This window comes from Mustela putorius, unplaced genomic scaffold, assembly GCF_011764305.1.
Source record: "Mustela putorius furo isolate JIRA1106 unplaced genomic scaffold, ASM1176430v1.1 tig00000867_pilon_pilon_pilon, whole genome shotgun sequence".
Classification (NCBI taxonomy): domain Eukaryota; kingdom Metazoa; phylum Chordata; class Mammalia; order Carnivora; family Mustelidae; genus Mustela; species Mustela putorius.
Genome location: NW_025421501.1, coordinates 2,528,974 through 2,552,626, shown reverse-complemented (window position 1 = coordinate 2,552,626; position 23,653 = coordinate 2,528,974). Strand labels below are relative to the sequence as shown.

At 55.3% G+C, this 23,653-nt stretch overlaps 1 protein-coding gene and 4 non-coding genes across 12 annotated transcripts; 4 read left to right on the top strand and 1 right to left on the bottom strand.

The window, feature by feature from the left end:
- Nucleotides 1–1,646: 1,646 nt before the first annotated feature.
- Nucleotides 1,647–23,652, top strand: TRPV2 (transient receptor potential cation channel subfamily V member 2). Of its 8 annotated transcripts, none has more exons than XR_006608237.1 (19): nucleotides 1,649–2,223; nucleotides 3,758–4,060; nucleotides 5,527–5,660; nucleotides 6,998–7,291; nucleotides 8,262–8,560; nucleotides 11,154–11,327; nucleotides 11,717–11,872; nucleotides 12,496–12,591; nucleotides 13,462–13,532; nucleotides 13,891–14,056; nucleotides 15,105–15,171; nucleotides 15,279–15,619; nucleotides 16,745–16,872; nucleotides 19,465–21,169; nucleotides 21,390–21,465; nucleotides 21,698–21,749; nucleotides 22,230–22,327; nucleotides 22,808–22,908; nucleotides 23,141–23,652. XR_006608237.1 is itself a non-coding variant. In XM_004779863.3 (15 exons), exons 2-15 carry the CDS (start codon nucleotides 3,861–3,863, stop codon nucleotides 19,557–19,559), a joined length of 2,301 nt encoding a protein of 766 aa, XP_004779920.1. In that variant the 5' UTR covers nucleotides 1,651–2,223; nucleotides 3,758–3,860; the 3' UTR covers nucleotides 19,560–19,668. The 8 variants fall into 8 exon arrangements, 1 of the variants encoding a protein (XP_004779920.1); XR_006608235.1 differs by having other exon boundaries at nucleotides 21,390–21,488; XR_006608236.1 differs by having other exon boundaries at nucleotides 21,387–21,465.
- LOC123393470 lies at nucleotides 21,545–21,615 on the top strand. The gene has a single exon (XR_006608251.1). It is a non-coding gene; the product is annotated as a small nucleolar RNA SNORD49 (small nucleolar RNA).
- On the top strand, nucleotides 22,073–22,142 carry LOC123393469. Its single transcript, XR_006608250.1, has one exon. It is a non-coding gene; the product is annotated as a small nucleolar RNA SNORD49 (small nucleolar RNA).
- Nucleotides 22,998–23,069, top strand: LOC123393472. Its single transcript, XR_006608253.1, has one exon. It is a non-coding gene; the product is annotated as a small nucleolar RNA SNORD65 (small nucleolar RNA).
- On the bottom strand, nucleotides 23,211–23,347 carry LOC123393474. Its single transcript, XR_006608256.1, has one exon. It is a non-coding gene; the product is annotated as a U4 spliceosomal RNA (small nuclear RNA).
- Nucleotide 23,653: the final 1 nt, after the last annotated feature.

Below are 23,653 nucleotides of genomic sequence, written 5' to 3'. Positions count from 1 at the left end.
TTTTATAAACCGTATTTGCAACTGGGGTTTTCAGCCCAGTTGTCAGGGTCACCTGATGTGGTGATGCCTCTGAAGGATGTGAGTGTATCCACTCACTCCTCAGTTTTTCCCCAACACAGTAATTTCCTCTGCATTGTGATTAGCCACTCAAACATTCAAAGCCTTCTTGGGGCGGGGGGCTTCTTGAGCACAAGCAGGCTGCTGGGTCCTGAGGATATGGAGAAAAGAGAGAGAAGAAAAAAAAAAGCAAAACTTTGTCCGTTGTAGAGCTTGGTGTATAAGCATGTGGCCCTGGATTTCAAACCTTGCTTTGTCTCATCCCAGCCCTCTGGCTTTGGTTGGACAAGGTTCCTAACCCTGCCCAGCCTCACTTTGCCAGTCTGTGAAATAAGGTTGCTCTGGGAGTTGCATGTAAAGCACTAGGCACAGTGTCTGGCCCGTGCTGAGCGCTTAGTAGGCATCTGTTATCGTTAAAGGTGAAGCCAGACAGATGTTAACAATAATGGATAGTGAATTATGATCAGAGAAGTACTAAATGTCATCAGAGCACATAATGGGGCCCCCCAACCTGGTCCAGGGTCTAGGAAAGGCTACCCAGAGGAACCGATGTTTAAATGGAGAGACAACAGATGAGTAGGAGTTGGCTAGAACAAGGGCAGTGTTTGGGGGGGGGATGGGCAGCGAGGGTTGTTCCTGGCAGGTGCACCAACTTGTGCAAGGGTTGGAGGCAACAGAAAGGGGCATGGCATACTGGAGAGACTGAAATGCGTTCCAATGTCTAGAGCCACGTGTCCACTGGAATTCTCTGCAATGATGGAGAAGTTCTATATCTGTGCGGTCCAATATGGTAGCCAGTAACCACATGTGACTATTGAGCAATCAAAATGTGCCTGCCATGACTGGAGAACTAAATGTTTAATTTTGTTTCATTATAATTGATTTACATTTAAATAGCCCCTATGGTTAGTGACTACCCAATTGGACAGCGCAGGTCTAGCGTGTAACCTGCAAGACAGGGTTGCGATGAGAGATGAAGGTGGAGAAAAACATCTAGACTGCACAGGGTTATGGTGTAGAGTTTGCATTTTATTTGAAGCCCAAGGGAAGCGATGGGTTGGGGGTGGGAGGTGGGATTAAGCAGGGGAGTGGGGGGTGATCAGCTTTTCCAAAGATCCAAAGATCCTTCCTGTAGGAGGGTAGGGTTGGTGTGAAGCAGAGAGACCAGTTGGGGGATGGCTGCAGTCTCCCCGGGGAGAGATAATAGTTGTTTCGGGCAGACGGAGAAAGAGACAATTTGGTAGGTTTGGGGAGGGGACTGGATTTTAGGGAGCTGGGAAGAGGAAGGTGTCCTAGGTCTCCTTGGAGGGTGACTGAGTTCCTAAACCCTAGTGTGGAATTCCTCCCTACCAGGGCGTGGCCCGGAGTTAGGATTTCGGCGTTACCTGGGGGCTTCCCTGTCGCCCCCTGCTGGTTGGTGCTGGAAGCGCCTGTCACGAAAGGAAGTGTGCCACTGACAGGCCCCCACCCCCCACCCCGGCTGAGGGGCTGGGGGAAAGCCCCGGCAGGTGGGAAAATCCCCGCAAACTGCAAGTTGGTTGGGTGGCGTGCATTCCCAGGGTCGTGTGCTGGGCTGCGTCTCTCCTGTCCCCGGGGCCCGTCCGCATTCGTTCTATCCGCCCAGTGATGGGTTCCACCAGTTCCCAGTCTGAGCCACATGGCCTCTGGAAGCCCTGTGGTAGGTCGCGGAAGGAGGTAGATGTCAGCACCGTGGGGCAAGAACCCCCCACTCCATGCCGGATCCCACCGGAGGCAAGGCCCCAGCACCCAAGGGTTGCCTCTGGTTGCCCCACCCCCACCGGGGCCCTCCTTGGCTAGACAGTGGGGGTGGGGAGGCGGGGCGTGTCTCCCGAGAGCAGGGTGTGGCCAGTGGTCCAAATGGTCACTCACTGATGGCCCTCCTATCCCGACCCGGGAGAGATCCTCCTACCCCACACCATGCCGGCGGGCCGGGTGCGCTGAGGTTGCGGAGACCCCGAGACCCTGAGACCGCAGCCCGCTGGCGGAGCTCAGAGCAGACTTGGGGAGGTGCTGCGGCTCCGGGCTGTCAGCGCCCGCCGCCCTCCCGGCTTCACTTCCTCCAGCAGCCCCTGCAGCCCCGGAGGCCCGGGATCCCAGCGGTCCGTGGCCCCGGACGCCGCGCCCTAGCCTCGGCCGCCCTGCCGGGTAAGTCGGTGGGCAATCCCGGCACACCTGGGGAGGGGGCGGCCTTGACCCGACAGTGACTGATCAGGGCAGCGAAGCCCGAGGGCTGGGGCTCCCTGCTTCTTCAGCCCCAAGCCAGGGTCTTCGAGGGGCTCCAGCTTCCACCTGGACTGCCGGACCCCTTCCTCCCGACCGGTGAGGGTCAGGCCCCCAGGATGGGGGCGGGGGCTGAACAGGTAGTTGTTGCTGCTGACGCTTGGCAATGGTGAGCTGGGGGGCCTCCGGGGAGGCAGACTGGGGGACGGGGGAGATGGTTAGGAACACACCGCGGCTAAACGGTGTGTGGCTTGGGGAGGATGCCCCAGATTGGACAGAAAGATGGTGGCTCACGTTGAAGTAAAAAACCAAAACCAAGCTAATTAACAACAACAAAAAAACCCTGCATGTGGAGGCAGTCAGCCAGATCCCAGCCTCCCCAGCTTCTGTGGGAAAATGCCTCCCCCACCCCCACCTCCAGGTCCCTGAGGGCTGTGGGAGCCTGAAGCTGGACGGGACACAGCCCAAGCCCTGCCACCATCCACCCTCTCTACTTCTGGCCTTTCTTTTCCTTTCCCATGCTCTTCTCTGCTCCCTGCCCCCTTCTGCCACCCAGCTGTCCCCCCACTCACCGCTTGCTCTTATTCCTTCTTCCTGTTCCTACCCACCGGTGGGCACATAGTTTTCCCCCTAACCGCACCCCCCACTGGGGCCCCATGCCTTGCCATGCGCGGGGCGGGGGGGGGGGGGGGGGGGGGGGGCTATGGTTTCCATTCTCCTGTGAAGAGATGCCAAAGCCCCGAGCCCCATCTAGGACCTGAGGTGGGCTTGTCTGTCAGGGGGAGCTTGGGTCTCCAGCGAGGGGTCTCCCTCCCCACTCTGAAGCCCCCACAGACCCAAAAGCACAGATAGAGGTGGCATCTGACACCTTCAGAGATGAATCAGACTGAAAACAGGGATGGGCCCCGAGAGATACTGAGAACTGAAGAAGTCATGGTAGCGAGCTGTCTGTGGTTTTGGACCAGGGTCTGCCAACAGCTGACCACCTTGAGGAAGTCAATTCCCCTTTCTGGGCCTTAGTTGTCCTGGTAACAAAATAAGAGGTTTAGTAGACTGGTTTTCCAACCGTTTCTGTGGCAAGAGGTTAAATGACCCGCCTCTAGCCTACAACGGCACTCTTATCTGCTGTGAGTATCGGCCCCTAGACAAGATGTGATGTAGAGAAAGGTTCATGCTGTGAACTTGAGAGTTTGTTTTCCTGGATCAGCAGCTGTGGTCTCTCAGATCCCAGGAAGTCCCGGAGGGACAGTCAGGGACAATCTCAACCCTTCCTGTGGGACTGTGTCAACAGGTAGACCTGTTGGGTCCCTGTACTTCCCATGTTCCAAGCTCACACCAGGGACCTCCTTCTCTCTCCTCACCCTCTGCCTGCCTCCCTCACGGCTCATTCCCTGTCCCTTTGGGCTGACTCGGTGGGTGGGTCTACTTGGACTCAGCTTCTAAACTTCTCTTTTTGCAGGCCTCAGCTGGACCTACCCCTACCCAGGCTGGGAAGAAGAAGGAGCTTCTGACAGCTCTGTCGCCAAGGTTTGAGCCAGACAGAGCAGCCTCCTCGCCCTAGGATGGCCTCGCCCTCCAGCCCTCCGGCTTTCAGGCTCCAGACATGGGATGGAGACCAAGAAGATGGTGGTGAGGCGGACAGAGAAAAGCCTGGCCATGGGGATGGGCCACCCCCCATGGAGTCGCCATTCCAGGGGGAGGACCGGAAGTCCTCCCCTCAGATCAAAGTGAACCTCAAGTACCGCAAACCAGCAGGTGTCAGGTGAGGCATCAAACGGGGGTGGGACTCAGAGCGGGGGGGGGGGGTGCTCACCTCCAGTGGAAGACCCTGAGTCAGATTTGGTGGCCTGGCCCAGCCCCAGTGCCCTTCGGGTATGTGTGTGGTTTGCCCAGTCTCCCCCCTCGGTGTGAAGTCCGATGCATGAGGCTGACAAGGCAGGACCCCGTTAGGAAAGCCCCTTCCTCCATCCTTGTGCCTGAAATGGGGCACCAGCCCTTGGCTGCCCAGCCCGGAGACCACCACTGCCCTCCCCCCCGTATCACTGGTGTTGGAAGGCCATGGTCAGATTCAGACCAGTCCAGGAGAGGATGTGCATGAGGCTTCTGGGAGCCGGGGAGCCTCCTTGACAGGCAGAATAGGCCCTGCACTGCCCAGTCTGTGCTCTCGCTGGGCTGCCCTACTCCAAGACGGTGATGCCACCCTGTGACAGGAAGTGTTTTGTCCAAATGGCCAATTCCCCCAGCCGGACTGCCCATAGGGCTCCCTAGTCACCCGCACAGCCCTCTCAGTCATGGTGTAGCCACGTGGCCTGCTGGGGAGATGAGGGTGTGTCTGGCCAGGCCAGGCGGACACCCAACTTCCTGCCGTGGAGGAGACAGGGCCTGGCTCTCTCAGTCGCACAGCTGTAGCTTTAACACATGACTGAGCCCAACAATCCCCCATTCATCAGAGTCACCAAAACCTTCCTTGGTGAAGCCAGAACCTGAGACTCTCCAGGGAATCAGAGAGTCCCCCACCTTTGTTTGTCCCTTCATATCTGCTGACCATGGTTCCAGGAGCCCCCAGTATGGGGGGCATCCCCAGGAGGGGTCCCCTGCTCCTTCCCCTTCCCTGTCACCAGAAACTTCTAAATGCTAAAGAGTTATAGCATTTCCCCAAAATGTGGCTTCTCAGTCAAACTCTGGCGAGCATCTGATAGGTTTCAGCGCTGGGCCCCCATGTCTCTGAGAAACCTCTGTCTGCCTAGCCTAGACTCTGCCTGGAGGTTAGCAGTCAGGGTCTGGAGTTAGTTAGACACCCCTCCCCCTCCATGTGAGCCCCAGTTCTGCACATGTGGTCCCATCCCGACCCGGATTCCAGGTCAAGGGCATGACACGTTCCTGTGCTGAAATCCTCCCTCTGGGATCAGGAGCCTGTTGTGAAACCATCAAGTCAACCAGCAAATGATAAGCACCTGATACTGAGACCGACTCCATTTGCTCTGCCTGGAGTCATGGGGGTGCTGGGGGTTAGTGCCCCGGACAGACGGACAGGCCCGTCTCCCTTTCTCGGGCCTCTCAGTGAGTCCTCGGTCTGCCCTGGGAGGAAGAGCTCCTCAGAAAGGCTCCCCCGGGCTCATGAGCCTGCAAGGTGCACACAGGACTCCATGAAAGGGCTCCCCGGAATGGGGGCTTCCCGAGGGGGCCATGGTTCTTCCATAGCACCAGACACAAGTCATATCCCCACAGCCAGCCGGACCCAAACCGCTTTGACCGTGATCGGCTCTTCAGCGCGGTTGCCCGGGGTGTCCCCAAGGATCTGGCTGGGTTACCAGAGTACCTGTCCCGGACCAGCAAGTACCTCACCGACACAGAGTACACAGGTAGGTCTGCCCTGCAGGCCAGAACCCCTGTGCCCTGACCGCTGTGCTGAGACTTGGCAGATGGGTTGGCCTTGGCCTTGATCAAGAGCCAAGGGGCAGTTCTCAGCAACCCTCCAGCCTGAAAGCCTCGTTTTGGTCATGGCTGTGCCTCCCATGTCCACCCACCCCACAGGCTCCTGGTCTACCTCTGCAGTCCTCAGCCCATTTCATTGGCCAAATGGATACTCACAGGCTTCCGCGGTACATTGTTTTCTTTTTCTTTTCTTTTTGTATAACAGCGTTGTTGAGGTGTAATACTCATACCATACACTTGACCCATCTCAGAACATTTTTTGCCCCAGATCAAAGTATCTTGATCATTTGGTCTGGTTAGAAAAACAAGATTTGTGTATTCTAGAAGATTCAGGTAGTAATGGCATGTATAAGGCTGAGGGTAAAAGAGAAGGATATCCCGCATCCACGTTAATGATTTGACGTCTATCTTTTCAAAGTGTTTAAATATATTAGGTACATACTTATGTGATGGATCGTGCCATATGCTACATCTCCTAATTTCCACTTCAGTACACAGACCTCTAAGTCAGTCACTTTTTCAACCACAGAGGTTTCCATTGTGTACATTTACCACAGTTTAGTTAATGAATTCCTTAATGATGGCCATTTAAGGTTGTGTGTCGTTTTTGGCCTCTACATACTCTGTGCCAGGCCCTCTGGGTGCTAAAAATTCTATATATAAGGTTGGGCCCTTAGAACAACCCTGGAATAGTCCCATTTTACAGCCAGGAAAACTGAGGTTAAGAAAGGCCGTGTGACCTGCCCAAGGAGACAGAGCCATTAAGGGGTAGAGCCACCTAACGTTGCTCTGAATGGTCTTGTGTAGACTGTGTTGCACGTACAACAAATTATGTCTTAGAAACTTATCTTTGAGACAGAAATTAAGTCATATCTGTCGGTATTTTATTTATTTATTTATTTTAAAAGATTTTCTTTATTTATTTGACAGACAGAGAAAGACAGTTAGAGAGGGAGCACAAGCAGGGGGAGTGAGAGAGGGAGAAGCAGGTTTCCTGTTGAGCAGGGAGCCTGATGCAGGGCTTGATCCCACCACCCTGGCTGGGATTCGGCAGCCGCTTAACGACTGAGCCACCCAGGCGCCCCCTGTTGGATACCTGTTGGCTCAAGACTTACTAACCCTGCAGCATGACTCTGGTTCCACCAGCCCTGTGTGGCAATCTTTTTTTATCCCCCTGCGTGGGCTCGCTGTGCAGGCTCGTGGGCAGCCCAGTGACTCTCCACCTGAGCACTCTGGTGCCCCTTCCCCTCTCCTTCTCCCACAGAGGGCTCCACGGGCAAGACGTGCCTGATGAAGGCCGTGTTGAACCTTCGGGATGGAGCCAACGCCTGCATCCTGCCCTTGCTCCAGATCGACCGGGACTCTGGCAATCCCCAGCCCCTGGTCAACGCCCAATGCACAGATGAGTACTACCGAGGCCACAGTGCCCTGCACATTGCCATCGAGAAGAGGAGCCTGCAGTGTGTGCAGCTCTTGGTGGAGAATGGGGCCAATGTACATGCCCGGGCCTGTGGCCACTTCTTCCAGAAAAAGAGCCAGGGGACTTGCTTCTACTTTGGTGAGGAGACTTTCTTGGATAAATTGAGGGGCAGAGGTGATTAAGGCTATGTCCAAGGTCACCTGGGTAATGTGTGTCAGAGCTGGCCCTTCAACCCAGATCCGTCTGATCCCAAGGACTCATGCTTCTAATCACTGGACTGCCTGCAAAAGCAGTTTGTCTTAGGAGATGTTTTAGCAAGGAAGCTCCCCACACATCCACACCCAGACCAGGGGGAGGGGAAGGGGCTGGCAGAACTGGTGTGTGGGAAACCTGACCAGACAGGGTTATTTTATTTTATTTTTAAAGATTTTATTTATTTTTATTTGAGAGAGACAGTGAGAGAGAGCATGAGAGGGTAGAAGGTCAGAGGGAGAAGCAGACTCCCCATGGAGCTGGGAGCCTAATGCAGGACTCGATCCCAGGACTCCAGGATCATGACCTGAGCGGAAGGCAGCCACCCAACAGCTAAGCCACCCAGGTGTCCTGTATTTTAATTTTTTAAAGATTTATTCATTTTAGAGAGAGTGAGCAAATGAGCATGGCGGGGGAGCGGCAAAAAGAGAGAGAGAGAGAGAGAGAGAGTCTTTAGCACACTCTGCAGTGAATGTGGAGCCCGGCCCCAGGCTCGATCTCATGACCCTGAGATCACCACCTGAGCCAAAAGCTCAGCCGACTGCACCACCTAGGCGCTCCATGTTCTGCTCCTTTAGATGGTAAAGAGTTATGGTCGCCACTCCCTTGGGTCAAGAGCTGGACAGGGCCACCTTCACCAGTGGAAAAGGCACAGCTGCCCTCCACGGTGCCTGGGACCGTCTTCCCTCATAGTACAGACCTGGGAGGGCCTGGGATCCTAAGGCAGCGTTCCCTCCTCTCCTGTGGGTGGCTGTCTCTCCTGAAGGAGGTCTGGCCTTCTGTCCTAGGAGCATGAGGAGTAGACAGGTGGAAGCTGGGAGGCCTGAGGCTCAAGCTGCCCCCCCTTGGCCCCCAGGCGAGCTGCCACTCTCCCTGGCCGCGTGCACCAACCAGTGGGAGGTGGTGACCTACCTGCTAAAAAACGAGCATCAGCCCGCCAGCCTGCAGGCGGCCGACTCCCTCGGCAACACGGTGCTGCACGCCTTGGTGATGATCGCAGACAACTCAACCGAGAACAGCGCCCTGGTGATCGACATGTATGACAGGCTTCTCCGTGAGGGGGCCCACCTCTGCCCCACAGTGCAGCTCGAGGACATCCCCAATCTGCAGGGACTCACACCCCTGAAGCTGGCCGCCAAGGAGGGCAAAATCGAGGTGAGTACCTAGCTAGCCCCCATTCCTTCCACACCTTTCCAGGAAGCAACAGGACTTATTCTGAATTTTCTGCAGAAAGAGCCAGGAGTGGTCTTCTACATAGATCACTGGTCTCCCCACTTTTTTTTTTTAATTTGATTGATTTATTTGAAAGAGGGAGACAATGCACACAAGAGGAAGAGGGAGAAGCCTACTCCCTGCTAAGCAGGGAACCCCACACGGGGCTCAATCCCGGAACCCTGAGATCATGACCTGAACCGAAGGCAGACATTTAACTGACTGAACCATCCAGGCACCCCAGGGTCCCCACTTTTTGATTTAACTCTCCTGGTATTAAGAACATGTTCAACACATACCTCTAATATATGTGTGTTTAATGATGAATTATATATGAACTACTGAACTGATAAATTACATTATAAAACACTGGGATTTTTAAGTCATTTGGGTTTCTCGATGAGGAGACAGTCTTTTGATATTCTTTGCCTCTTGTGTGATTAGATTTGCTATTAGGTTTTCTTCATATTGATTGGTAAGTGTCCTTTATAATGAATGCATTAGTATTTTGTTTTCTATAACAGCTGTAAATGTTTCTCCTGGTTTGTTAGTAAAAGCATTTCTTTTTTTCTTTTTTAAAGATTTATTTACTTAAAAAAAAGAGAGCAGTGGGGAGGGGCAGAGGGAGAGGGAGAGAGAGAATCTCAAGCAGATTCCTTGCTGCTGCTGAACACAGAGCCAGAAGCAGGGCTTGATCCCAGGACCCTGAGATCATGACCAGAGCCGAAACCAAAAGCTGGCCACTTAACCAGTGGAGACACCCAAGCACCCCATAAAAGCATTTCTTTTCTTTCTTTTTTTTTTTTTAAAGATTTTATTTATTTATTTGTCAGAGAGATAGAGAGAGTCCAGGGAGGCAGAGAGGCAGGCAGAGGGAGAAGCAGGCTCCCCATGGAGCAAGAAGCCCGATGTGGGACTCTGGGACGCTGGGATCATGACCTGAGCCGAAGGCAGCCGCTCAACCGACTGAGCCACCCAGGTGCCCCATAAAAGCATTTCTTTTTTTTTTTAAGATTTTATTTATTTATTTGACAGACAGATCACAAGTAGGCAGAGAGGCAGACAGAGAGAGAGGAGGAAGCAGGCTCCCCACTAAGCAGAGAGCCCAATGCGGGGCTCGATCCCAGGACCCTGAGATCATGACCTGAACCGAAGGCAGAGGCTTTAACCCACTGAGCCACCCAGGCACCCCCATAAAAGCATTTCTTTTGAGATTTTTGCCCTGCAGAATTTTTACATTTTCCTATATATACACAATTCTAATTATCTTCTCCTTTAAAATTCCTTGGTTTTGGTACTGTTTAATACCTTCTATAAGGCTGTGTGTGTGTGTGTGTGTGTATACACACATATATACATGTATATATATCAAAGCTTGTGTGTGTCCGTATACATATATATTCTGTATCCATATTTTCCTCCAGACTTTGCAGTTTTATTTTTAATGCCTAAAACTGATTTGTCTGGAAGTTATTTTGGTACAAAAAGGAAGCATGACTCCGCTCTACTTTTTTTTCAAATGACAACCAGTAGGTTGTCTGAGCCTAATTATCAGCGGGGCTTCACGGTGGGCAACCTGTTCCTTTTACACAGGGCCCCATGCTTCGAACACAGGCCTTTTTAAGGGTTAAGATTAAAAAAACATAAATGGAAGTTTTACTATTTTATTCCCCAAGATTCCTGGGGAACCTGGGTTCCAAAGGGAACCTCCCTTTGTTGTCCAGAGGCATGGCTGGGTGGCCTTTCCTTTCCCCATTCCTCATTTGTAAAATCAAGTTGCTTTTCTATCTCTCTTTTTTTAAAAGATTTTTATTTATTTGAGAAAGAGAAAATGAGCAAGGGGGAGGGGCAGAGGGAAAGGGAGAAGCAGACTCCTCGTTGAACAGGGAGCCTGATGCGGGACTCAATCCCAGGACCCTGAGATCATCACTTGAGCCAAACTCAGACGTCCAGCCGACTGAGCCATCGAGGTGCCTGGCTTCTTCTTTTTTAAGTGATCGCTACACCCAGCATGGGGCTCGAACTCATGACCCTGAGATCAAAGGCCACATGCTTCACCAACTGACTCAGCCAGGCACGCCAAAACCAAATTGCTTCTTAACCTGTTCGACTTAGGGATGCTTTCTAGTATGTTGGAAGCTCTGAGCTCTGATCACAGAAGTGTACACATCTGTGTAGCTCAGATCTCAGGGGGCCTCCAGGAGCCCTGGGCTGGGGGTCCCTCTGCCAGTAGGGAGTCCAGGAAAGAGGCCTCGGGACAGGAGTGGGGAAGGAAGAGCCAGGTTCCCTGAGACCTGGACATATGTGAGTGGACGGGAGTGTTTATATCATGGCTGAGCATGTGGGATGTGTGAGCAATCATACGCACAAGGACCCGTGTGTCCGGGTGTGTGCGTGTGTCTGCGTGCAGCTCTGCAGGTGGGGGGCAGCTCTGCGGGTTGCTGAGTGTTTCCCAGCCACCCCTTCTCCCTACCCAAGGTCAGTGCTAGGAGGTAGCCATGCAGGCCAAGCTCATGTGCCCCCACCCCCACTGCAGATTTTCAGGCACATCTTGCAGCGGGAGTTCCCAGAGCCGTGCCAGTCACTTTCCCGCAAGTTTACGGAGTGGTGCTACGGGCCAGTCCGGGTGTCATTGTATGACCTGGCCTCTGTGGACAGCTGGGAGGAGAACTCAGTGCTGGAGATCATCGCCTTTCATTGCAGAAGCCCGGTGAGCCCAGGGGGGCAGAGGTGTGCCTAAGGGGACCTGGCCCAGCTCCCTGCAAAGTCCACACGTCAGCGCTGCCTGGGGGACCAAAGCTGCCCTGGGACTGTGCCACTGGGGATGTGCCCCCCCCCCCCCGCAAATGCTCCTTCCACACCCTAGTCCCACCTGACCTGCGGAGCAGGCTGGGGGCCTGGGGGCAACCACAGGCGGCCTGTTAACTGGCCCCTGCTTGGGGCTGGAGGATGAGGCGCTCGGTCAACCCACAGCCATGTGGGTGGGGTGGAGGTCGGTGGGGAGGGCTCATTTGCCCCCCAACCTCTCCTCCATTTCCCTCAGCCCTTACATTGAGCCTGACCTGAGCCTGACCCTTGCTCTTGCATTCCCATTCCCAGGACCGGCACCGAATGGTGATTTTAGAGCCACTGAACAAGCTGTTGCAGGCGAAGTGGGATCTGCTAATCCCCAAATTCTTCTTCAACTTCCTGTGTTACTTGATCTACACGGTCCTCTTCACCTTAGTTGCCTACCACCAGCCGGCCCTGGAGAAGGCAAGGCCCAGGAGGGGCACATTCTGGGGGAGGCCTCCTGGGAGCGACCCTGGAGGATGATGGTGGAGGGTGGGGTGGCTAGATCCGTCTGCAGATCCTCCCACCGAGGCTGTGACGGCTTGAGTGACAAGCCTGAGCTCGGCCTCAGCGGGTAACGGACGGAAGCCCGCACCGTGAGGAAAACAAGGATACTGGCCCAGGGCTCGCCATATGCGAGTGGGTATTCTAAGGAAGTGACTTGCGTTAACTGACTTAATCATTGCTCACAACAACCCTCAGAGGTGGCAGCTGTTACCATCTCCAGTTTATAGTTGAGGGAAGGGACGCACAGAGAGGTGAGGTAACTTACCCAGGGTCACACAGGCTGTTAAGTGCGGGGCGTGGGATTTGAACCTGGGCAGTCTGGCGCCAGACCCCACCCTCAAAACCAACCATGTCAGTGTGTCTCTGTGACAGGCTAGAATCCGGGGTGGGGGAGGGGGTCCTGCCGCTGAACCTGTGCTCCTTGTGCTGCTCTGCGTGGTCTCTCCACAGCTTGTGCTCAGATCCGGCCCTCAGCTGAGAGTCTCCCTGTTGGCAGGGGACTCCAGGCCCCAGGTCCTACCAGACTGTCTCCTCTGCAGGCCTTCTTCCCCGGGGAAGTGACTGCTGGAGACTCCCTGTTGCTGCTTGGCCACATCCTGATTCTGCTTGGGGGCATCTACATCCTCGCAGGCCAGGTGAGGGCTCTTCCCATTCACCGCCCCCCCCAACCCGAGCCCCCACCCCATGACTCTGCAACTCTATGAGCTCCCGGACCACCCAGAAGCAAATGTAGAATCCCACTAGGAGGGGCCTTCCAGGGAGTTAACCACAATCCCTTCATTCCCTGAAAACCACAGAAACCGAATCCTCTACCCAGTCCGGGCCCCCACCAGCCTCAGGGCAGCTGAGGGCCTCAGGTTCTGGGGCTGGCAGCTCCCTGCTGCGCTTTCTGCACATGGCCTCTGTGATTCCTCAGGCCCTGCCAACTCTGCTCCCCAAAGAACGGAGCTGGAAGCCCCCGCCCCTAGGTCCCTTAGCTGGGCCGTTCCTTCCTCACGTGGGAACCACAGACAGGATGGGGCAGGCAGGCTCAGGTCGACTCCCCCAGCAAGGCCTTTTGAGGAGAAACTGAGCCTCAGAGTGGGCAGAACTTGGGGACCAGATCCAGGTGGGCTGGCATCCAGGAGGGTCCCTGAGAGACCGGGGAGGGGAGGAGAGGGAGCTGTTCCCCTCACCAGGAGTAGTGAGCAAGTTCTTCATCAGGATCCATGGGGAGCTCAGAGGCCCCTGGCATTGTCTGGGAGTCTGGGCGGGGGGCGGGGGGAGGGCACACGTTCTGGAAACAGGCTTCAAAGCTCTCTCAGCTATCAGCAGGACTCATGAGTACCACAACCCCCAGAGTCCAAGAGGCTGCTTGAGCCCCTGAGGTGGCAGAACCAGGCTCGCAGGCTGGGGGCACAGTGGGGAGCCTGGGCTAAGGCCCCCCCCAGTGAGGCAGCAGGGCTGCTCGGTGCTCAGTGGCCTGGGGAGCAAACTTCACACCCCCTGTGCCCCTTTTCCCACAGCTGTGGTATTTCTGGAGGCGCCGTCTCTTCATCTGGATCTCCTTCGTGGACAGCTACTTTGAGCTGCTGTTGTACGTGGGCCCTCCCTCCCCTCCCCTGTCTCAGGCCTGGAGAGGCTGGTGTGGCAGAAGGGCTCCAGGCTGGCTTGAGAGGAGGGGACCCGGCATCAGGGAGTGCCAGGGGCCCAGGACCAAAGCGCAGGCTGTCTGGCCTGGGGCTCCAGTGCCCTCCTGCTCCCATCCCTGAGAGTTCCCCATACTGAGCGCTTGCTCTGCACCTGATGGGGTCCGGTCCCAGACAGACAGAGGCCTTCCCATCCATCAGGAGGTGGCGGGAGAAGCAGCGGTGGTCAGCGCTGGCCAGTGGGGGTCAGGGGGAGCCTAGCCAGGGGTCAGCCTGCAAACTGACCCAGATTCTGTCCCTGCACAGCCTGGTCCAGGCCCTGCTCACGGTGCTGTCCCAGGTGCTGTGCTTCCTGGCCGTGGAGTGGTACCTGCCCCTGCTTGTGTCCTCGCTGGTGCTGGGCTGGCTCAACCTGCTTTACTATACACGTGGCTTGCAACACACGGGCATCTACAGTGTCATGATCCAGAAGGTGAGAGACGGGGGTGGCCCTGGAGTAGCCTGAGCAGACAAAGCTGGGCACCCCTCCAGCAGGGCTCCTCTGGGCTTCAGTGGACAGGTGCCCTCCTCCACGGCTCACCTGGCCAGGCGCTCTCGGAGTGCAAGCCGGAGCATGAGTGTGCAGGCACCTGCCCTCAGGGGTCAGAGCTCTGCATGGGTAAGTAGACATGTGACCCCCAGGGAGGACGTGCATCTTTGCACAGCCCAGGGGCAGACGCGGTGCACAGGAGCTCGTCTGCATGCCTGTGTCCTGGAACATCTGGGCCCGTGGACTTTTCTGCATCCATTTACGTAATCAGCAAAAGTTTGGGAAGTGTGTCCTGTGGGCCAGGCCCTGTTCTAAAGCATTGGAATATGCTCCTTTGGTCGCTAACAAAATGGGCAACTCATCAGTCCTGCTGCAGGGCACATTGTGGTAGGGGAAGTGAAAACACTCAGAGAGACAGATGAGATTACACATTGCTCTATGGTTTTGGGAGGTTTTTTGAGAGGGACACTGAGTGGGAGGGGGCAGAGGGAGAGAGAGAATCTTAAGCAGACTGGGGGCTCGATCTCATGACCCTGAGATGAAATCCAGAGTTGGACACCTAACTGACTGAGCCGTCCAGGCACCCCTGATTAGATTTCTTTCTTTCTTTTCTTTCTTTTTTTTTTTTTTTTTAAAGATTATGTATTTATTTATTTGACACAGAGAGAGAGAGCACAAGTAGGCAGAGAGGCAAGCTTAGAGACAGGGAGAAGCAGGCTCCCTGCTGAGCAGAAAGCCCGATTTGGGGCTCGATCCCAGGACCCTGAGATCATGGACCAGAGCCAAAGGCAGAGGCTTAACTCACTGAGCCACCCAGGCGCCCCCCGATTAGGTTTCTTTAAAGACTGGTCTACTCCATGTGGCTCCTTGAGGCCTCGTGTATGCACACCTTTGTGTGTGTGGGTGGTGTGGGCTGAGGCAGGGGTCAGGGGTCGGGCCCGACGGCCCACACACCCCTCCCCCGGCTCCTGGATGCACTTGTATGTTCTAGGTCATCCTGCGGGACCTGCTCCGCTTCCTGCTCGTCTATTTAGTCTTCCTTTTTGGCTTCGCTGTAGGTAAAGGCGCCCCTCTAGCCCCTGCCCAGCCCTTGCCCGGTCCGTATGCCCTGGAGGCTGCCCCCGGCCTCCCCAGGCTGAGGATCCCTCCTTCCTCCCTCCTGCAGCCCTGGTGAGCCTGAGCCGGGAAGCCCAGGACCCCAGGGGCCCCAGGGGCCCCAATGTTACGGAGGCAGCAGCACAGCCTGGGGCAGGAGGGACAGAGGAGGAGGGCAGCTCCACCCCATACGGCGGCATCCTGGACGCTTCCTTGGAGCTGTTCAAGTTCACGATTGGCATGGGTGAGCTGGCCTTCCAGGACCAGCTGCGCTTCCGCGGGGTCGTGCTCCTGCTGCTGCTGGCCTATGTGCTGCTGACCTACATCCTGCTGCTCAACATGCTTATCGCCCTCATGAGCGAGACCGTCAACAGTGTTGCCTCTGACAGCTGGAGCATCTGGAAGCTGCAGGTGCTGAGGGCGGCTCCCCTCCCCCACGATCTGCAGTCTGGGCCCCCCTCACCTACGCTTTCCTTCCGGGGGCTCTTGTGAGGATCGAGAAAGCTCACAGATCTAGAGCCCTTGGGATGGTGCCTGGCACCTAGTGGGGGCTCCGCATGTTTTTTGTTTTTTTTTTAAAGATTTTATTTTTATTTGTCAGAGAGAGAGACAGAGAGCGAGCATAGGCAGACAGAGTGGTAGGCAGAGACAGAGGGAGAAGCAGGCTCCCTGCCGAGCAAGGAGCCCGATGTGGGACTCGATCCCAGGACGCTGGGATCATGACCTGAGCCGAAGGCAGCTGCTTAACCAACTGAGCCACCCAGGTGCCCCGGGGCTCCGTATGTTAATCAGGATCGTGATCTTGATCATGATCAAGAACTTCCGGAGAGCTTACCGTGAGGCTCGGCTCAGTTCTAGGTGCGAACCACACGGCAGAGAACGAGATCGAATCCTTGCCCTCATGTAGCTCACCTTCTGTGTTTCTCATACGGTTGGTGGGGTCGCCTTGGTGGGTGAGGCAGGACGTGCAGTCCTGGGACCGGCCAGTCTGCGGGAGTCGGGGCGCAGAGGTCCCTGTAGCTGGGGCTGGTGTGACACCCACCTACCTTGAAAGCAGTAGCTGCTTCTTCTCCAGAGAAGGGTGGGGGTGGGGGTGGGCAGTTGGTGCTCCGAGAGCCTTGCTGGGAAGCTGGACTCTCACCGATTCACCGTCAACCTTGGGCAAGCCCCTTACTTCTCTGAGCCAGTGACCTCATGCACAAGTTCCATGCCCCACCTAATTCCCTCCCATGCCAGGGGGCAGACTCCGTGTGGGCAGAGCAGACAGGTCCTTGCACCTCGTGGTGTGGAATTCTGGAATCTGTAACTCTCCAAGTCATTGTTGAGCACACATTATGGGCTGACTTATCGACACCTGTCCACCTGCAGGTGGGGAAACTGAGATTGGGGGAGGGGAGTCCTGAGGGGGCTTCCATCCCTCAGGTAATCAAATGTTGGAGCTAGACTATATCCACCTGTGTAGCAGACCCTGGGTTATACTGTCAAGTGCTGTGAGGTATCCTCCTGGCTACTGTCTCATGTGTCCTTTGTCCGCAGAAAGCCATCTCCGTTCTGGAGATGGAGAATGGCTACTGGTGGTGCAGGAGGAAGAAGCAGCGGGCTGGTGTGAAGCTGACTGTTGGCACCAGGCCGGATGGCAGCCCCGATGAGCGCTGGTGCTTCAGGTGAGGGAGGGAGGCTGCTGTGGGGCAGGCCAGCCTTACTCTTTATTTATTTATTTATTTTAATTTGACAGACAGAGGTCACAAGTAGGCAGAGAGGCAGGCAGAGAGAGAGAGGGAAGCAGGCCCCCTGCCGAGCAGAGAGCCTAATGTGGGGCTCGATCACAAGACCCTGAGATCAGGACCTGAGCCAAAGGCAGAGGCTTAACCCACTGAGTCACCCAGGTGCCCCCAGCCTTACTCTTCTTAAAAATTTTTTATTTAGTAATCTCTGTACCCAATGTGGGGCTCGAACTCATGACTGGGAGATCAAGAGTCACATGCTCTCCTGACTGGCACCCCCAGCCTTACTCTCTCTTTTATTTTTCTTCAGCCGTACCCTCTTAAAAGCCAGGGGACAGCTGCCAGGAGTCAGGCCTGGTGGGAAAGGCAGGGCCTAGGAGCACCAGACACTCTGCCCCAGGCAGGCGAGGTCAGGGATGCTGGATCTCATAGGCCTAGGCCTGCCACTTACCGGCTGTCCCCTCTCTGGCTGTTCCTGACCTACTCCGTGGCCTGAAATGGGGAACAGTTAGGAGGCCAGGAAGCCAGAGGGACCCTCAGGTTACAGCACACTAGCCTTGGCCCGGCTGGTCTGCTCTGTCACAGAGGCAACAACCCTCCCACGGAAAACAAAGTCTTCCACGGGAGAGAGAGCCTGGTGGCAAATGCACAGTGGGATGGTGGGTGGCTCAGTGTCTGGGGAGAAGGGGTGGCCACAGCCCATCTTCCTCCCAGTCCCTGTGTCTACCCTGTGTCTCCATGCGCCCCTCTCCTGGGGCGGAGCATGTGGCACAGGTGGCTTCCCGGAGCCTCAAAGCTGCTCTGTGGCCCTCAGGGTGGAGGAGGTGAACTGGGCCTCGTGGGAACAGACACTGCCATCCCTTTGTGAGGAGCCGTCAGGGCCAGCCGTCCCTGGTGAGTAGCGGCGGTGGCCGGAGTCCTGCCCTGGAGAGAGAGAGACAGAGAGAGTCTGCTTGGCCACACAGCCATGGAGAGCCTAGGCCAGGACCTCCCCCGTGTCCAAGGCTTGCCGCACTAAGAAGCACTTCCAACCTTTCTTCTCTACTTCCACCTCCTTACTGGCCTGTTTCAGGCAGTCACCTGGGAGAAAATTGGTGCTTCCCCCCTCCAGCCCTAATCCTGCCCGCACCACCGGCCTCTGGGCCTATTCAGCGGGCCCTCCAGCGCCAGCCCTGGGCTGAGCCTGGGGACCCAGCTGAAGAGCAGGTTAGAGAGGGCCCCCTACCTATTCCGCAGCTTCAGGGTCATCTCCCTGAGCCCCCACTGATAGGCCAGTCCTGTTGATCCCCAGCTTTCTCGGGCTACAGGAGCTCCCAGTCCCCACAGCCCTGAGAAATCACTTCTGATGCTTTTCCTCACTGTCGTGGACTGCGTCCTGTCCATTCTAGTGTGGGGACAGCCCCTCCTGTCTCTACCCTGAAGCCTGTTCCGAGGCTTAACTTTCTCCACAGTATGTCCTTTCTGGAATCATCAGTAGCTCCCACTTCAAACCCTCCCCACGACAGCACCTGCATCACCTCTGACCCCTGTGTAGGGGGGACTCCTCCAGACTCTGGCTCCAAAGCCTGCTGGTCTCCCAGGCTCCTGGGTCCCTGGTGACCAGGTGACGATGGCCCTCACAAACCCACAGGTTTTCTGCCTGCCCTCTTTTTGTCTCCCTTCCCCTGAGTCCTGCCACTCTGTCACTTTAATGCTGAGACTCTGAAAGTCACCTCGCCCGTCATCTTGCCCCAAGAATTCCACACCCCAATCCCATACCATCGCCAGCTGGGGCTTCCGACTGGAAATTCCTGATAGGAACGGCCATAGGGTTATCCTACCAGGTAGTGTGTATACAATCCCACACCTCCTCACTCAGGCAGGAGGCCTTGAAGATCTCTGTTCAATGTCCCCCTCCCAGGCAGCCACTCACCCCTCTGCCCCGACCCCTCATTTCTCTCCCTTCTGCACCACTGCTGGGCTCAGGGCTGCACCCTCTCCTTTAGACCAGTCTTTCTGCTCTGGGCTTCTCTCTCTGAGGCAGACAGAAACTACACAAGGCCCACCCTCCTCGCCTCCCACTGCCAGGAAGGACTCACTCCTCATTGCGGAGGTGAAGATCCAATGCTATAATCCCGCCCATTTCCAACACCTCCCTCCATGCAACAGCCGGTCCCTCCACGGTGCTCCCTGTTCTTTGCTTTCCCTGGCTCTCTGTGGAAGTGTCATTCCCGCTCCTCTGGGTGTCCAAACCTGCTGCCTTCCTTACAGCTTGGGTTCCCTCAGAGCTCCCTGAACACTACTTCTCACTTCCCTCCAGTTCTTCAGCAAGTCTCAGGTGTCCTGGTTTCTACCACAAGGAACGTTGAACTTCTGGGAGGAGTTCAGGAAATGCTTATGGAAGGGGGAGGTAGAGAGAGGGATTGTTGGGAGACTTGGGGATTACCCGCTGTACACAGAGCATGTGCTTTCATGGCTGTGGCCGCCTCCTGTTTGTCCTCCTGGGGACACAGCCCAAGGGCCAAGCCACAGTGCTCTCCATCCTATTTACAGGCACCTTGAAGAATCCGGCCCCAGCCTCCCAAGTAGAGGAGGACACTGCCTCAGAGGAAGATCAGCTACCCCTCCAGCTTTTAAAGTCCCAGTAATGGCCCAGATTCAGGACAGAGTCAGGGGACCTTCCCAGCGCTACCTGGTGGCTCTGGACCTCCAGGGAACTTCGGTGGCAAATGTAAATAAATATTTTCTTATCACTAACTCTCCTGGAAACATTATTTAAGTGAAGTTCATGGGCTCCTGGGCTAGTTGACAATCTGCACTTCTCGGTGAGCATTTCTCTGTCTGGGGCTGGGCCACTCTCAGCCTCACTCAGGCACAGGGGACTCCCAGCCCCAGGGTGGTCCTGTTCCTGGGTGCTGTGCCCACTGTCATGACACAGGAAACAGAGTCACCGCTCCTTCCTCTCCCATAGCTTCCGGACATCCCTTAAAGCCACCTCTAAGATCTCTTTCAAAGCTTTGGAGCTCCATAGCTTCCTTCAGGCCCTGGATTACTAGCTTCTTTCTCTTCTGGGCTGCCTGCTCAGTTCCTACCCCTTCAAGCTGTTCTGCAGGGCAGGCAGAGGGGTCTTCCTAAGATGGAGGAGGATAAGAAACATCTTAGGGTGTTTCTGTGCCCTGAAGGCTTAAGAGGCTCCTTCAATGCCCACAGGACGCCCTAGCTGGCCTCCCCAAGTCCTCCACGGTTTTGACCCCGAATTTCCAGACACCTCTTCCCCGATACCCTTGCTGCCCCCCCCCCATGCTCTCCTTAGGACCTTTATCAAATTCTTCGGGCAGACCGAGGAACTCGTTTATTTAACCCCCTGACTTGGCTTTTGCTGAAAGCCCCCGCCCCACCACTAAAATCCTTAAAATTCTAAGACCAGAAAGTTGTCTCGCGATAGCTTTTCCAGTTTTCTCGTCCAGACGAACTGCTCTCCCTCAGAGTAATGAGCGTTTATAAAATGCGATTGCACTGAATGGCTTTTAAGTGGCAGAGGCCGGAGCATGTGCAAAGGCTGAAAGGAGAGCATTCATGGAGTGGGAGAGGTTTCCATTGCTGGTGGGTTGGGGAACGGATGCAGGAGTCCTAAGGAATCAGGAGAGAAGGAGCGGAGGGGATGGAAGCGGTTTCAGCTAAGGCACGTCTGCTCGCTCCTTAGAGGTCATTCTCAAGGGGAGTGATGCGAGCTGCCGGCGCGCAGGCGTTCTGCAAGGCTCCGCGGATATTCGGCAATGGCCGTGGGGAAAGAGAGACAGGCAGCCCGAAGAATGAAAAGCAGCTACTATTTTATGAATGCTTGCTGCCTGCCAAGGCTCTGCAGGGTTTCAAGCATGGTGTGTCATGTGATCCTCAAAACAGCCTCTGTGGTGCCGACAGCTTCATTTACAACGCGAGCCATCGGAAGCTCACAAAAGCTGAGAAACCTCCTCTAAACCACGGAGCTAAAGTGGTACGCTCCAGCCCCCGCGCATGCGCCCTGAACACCCCGGGCGCCGCGGGACCCAGAATTCCTGGGGACGTGGAAGAGACCATAGGCTCTGACGGAGGGGGGTGTCCCCGGGTGGTGAGGCGGAGTCTGCGTCGTGAAAAGGGCTGGAGGTTCCCGTGAGTCTCTGCCAGTATTACCCTCCCTTCTGTGAAGAATGGAATATTCCGACTCCTTAAAGGCCCAGGCCGCGAAAGAGATGATCTTTTCCGTACCGTGAAAATGGAGGTGAGTGGGGTGTGTGACTGGGCCTAGTAGCTGGCGGCGAGGGCGAAGGAGTGAAAGGTTTCTTAATTTCTGAGAAGTTGTTTTCGGGGAGCTTTGTGGGGGGCGCAAGGAGGCTCCCTATGGCGCGTCTCCGGGTTTCGGGGCGGGCGCGGCGGTTGGGGAGAGTGAGGCAGGGCTGCCGGGGACTGAGGCTCAAGGCCCGCGCGCGTGTCTCCAGCAGGGCCGCTGCTGCCGTCGACTCCGGAGCCCGAGCTCCCCGAAGGCCGCTTCCCTGCTCCCCGGACGCGGCGTGGGAGGTGCGCCAACCCGGGAGGACTGGGTAAGCGCGGCCCGGGGGAGCGTGGGGCATGGGACGTCGAGGAGGGCTTGCCCGACGGTTCTGATGATCATGGGGTTAGGAAGTGCCGTCAGAAGCGATAACTGACGACTCTGATGCCTGTCTGACCGCGGTCGCGGAAGCCTCAACGGTCGGGTTGAACATCACTGCCACTACGTGCCCTTAACGCTTGCCGCCCTCCCGTGTTCCAGGTGGTACATCCCTTGCAGCGCCTTCAGGCCAGGAGCGGTCTCCCATCCGGAGGTAGGACTACAGCCAACCCCTTCGCTTTTCCGTGTTCGTTAGTCTTCAGTGCAGCGGCATTGGCTGCCCCTTCACGGTTGATGCATTGAGCAGTAATTGTGCCCCGTTGCACTGCACACGTAACCTGGTGCTTCGAGTGGCAATGGCAGGGGGCGGCTGCTGACCCTGAGCTGTTCTACCGCGGCTGTCACCAGAGGTGAACTCCGTTAAAATGCTTGGTTTAAAGCGGCCAGTGCCCACAGTGGTTCCTCAAGCAATCAGGGCTAAGTTCCAGGTCCCGTTCGGGTTTCCGGAGCGGTGCTGGGGAGCAGGGAGGTGTTGACTGCTCTGATGAAATCATCTATAGGAAGTGCCGTCAGAAGCGATAACTGACGATAACATTCCTGGCTGACTGCGGTCAACAAGTCCTGCCCGGCTGCTGCTGCCCTGGAGTAGGTTGGTCTGGTTTGGACAGTGACCTTTTCTCGTCTGTTCACCCAGGTTGCACATGAGTGCTGCGGGGTCACCTGTGTGTGATCAGATCGAGACCAGCTGCTGAGTAGTGGAGGGAGGAGCACCGGCCTGCCCTTAAGGTTAAGGTAAGCTTCGGTCTGTGGAACAGTTTGCATGGCCAGCGGTTAGATAATGTGACCTTCCAATTAGGTCAGGTAGTGGCTCTTCTTTCTGGCTCACCTAATAACCTTGTATTACTGTAGCCCTTGACCTTAATTGAGCATATCCTGGAGATACGGTTCATGGTGGCAGTGGGGCAGAGGAAACCTGGGAGTTCTGTTAGCTCACTGCTCTAAAATCTGTCCCAGTTGCCTGTCTGCTGAGATGTAGCTTTCCTCGTCCTTGGAGATGACCGCTTAGGTGTGCGGGGTTAAAATGATGGGATGAAATGAGGTTGCAACACCCAGAAAAGCCAGTTAGGACTTACAGACTTCACCTGGCTTCATGTACCAAAAAACACCTCCAGTAGGTTCTTAAGGGCTCTGTTAGGATGGGCTGGAATTTGTAGTTGAGGCTCTCATTAGCAAAACTCTTTTCTCTGCCTTTGTTACCTGCTGCCTGTCTAGGGATGCCTCAGTTCATTCCCCTCTGGGCTTTGTGTGCTGAAGAATGGTGATTGGCGGTGTGGAGTTTGAAAGCTCGTGGCTGCAGCTTACCCCAAGGAGAGGTAAGCTTCCATGGACAAGGACCCCTCCCCCGTGGTAGAATGAATAAACGGCTAGTGTTGTTAAAATAGATTCTCAGAAAAAGGCTATCAAATGATGAAATCACCCAAAATAGCTGGAATTACCGGCAGATTGTGTAGTGGTGAATGTATGGTTTCTGAAGATACCTTTTTTACACTGTGAATAACTGTTGGTTGGAGCAGGAAGTGAGACTGATACTTAGTTTCTTTGCAGGCTGTCTTTGCAGAGAATGGTCAGCCATGCTGCAGCAGGTTCAGAGTCCTGTGGTCACCATCAGTTCGGACTGAAAACCCAGGCTTCAACAGTTGGTGTGGAAACGGTGCTTACCTTGTGCTGAGATGTGGAGTCTGTTCTTTTAATTAGCAATAATCGCGCCTCGGATAAACCTCATTGGCTACGATACTGCCACTGCGCAAAGCTGAGTCTGTTCTTTTAAAAGCGAACCAACTCTTGTTGGCTCTTAATCTTAAAGAGCCAACAAGTGTGTTTGGCAAACTGTAGGGTAGGCACTGTTGGTGTCATTGAATTCTTGAGTTTCCTAGTAATGTAGTATAAATACTGTATTTTTATCTCTCCTATCCAGAAAGCTTCTATACTTTTAAATATTGTATGAATTTGTTCTGTTGGGTGAGGGTCTGAGTTCTTTAAGATGCAAACATATTTCTTCCTGAAACTGATACTTCTGTGCAATTACCACAAACTGCAATAAAGGATGGTCTTTAGTAC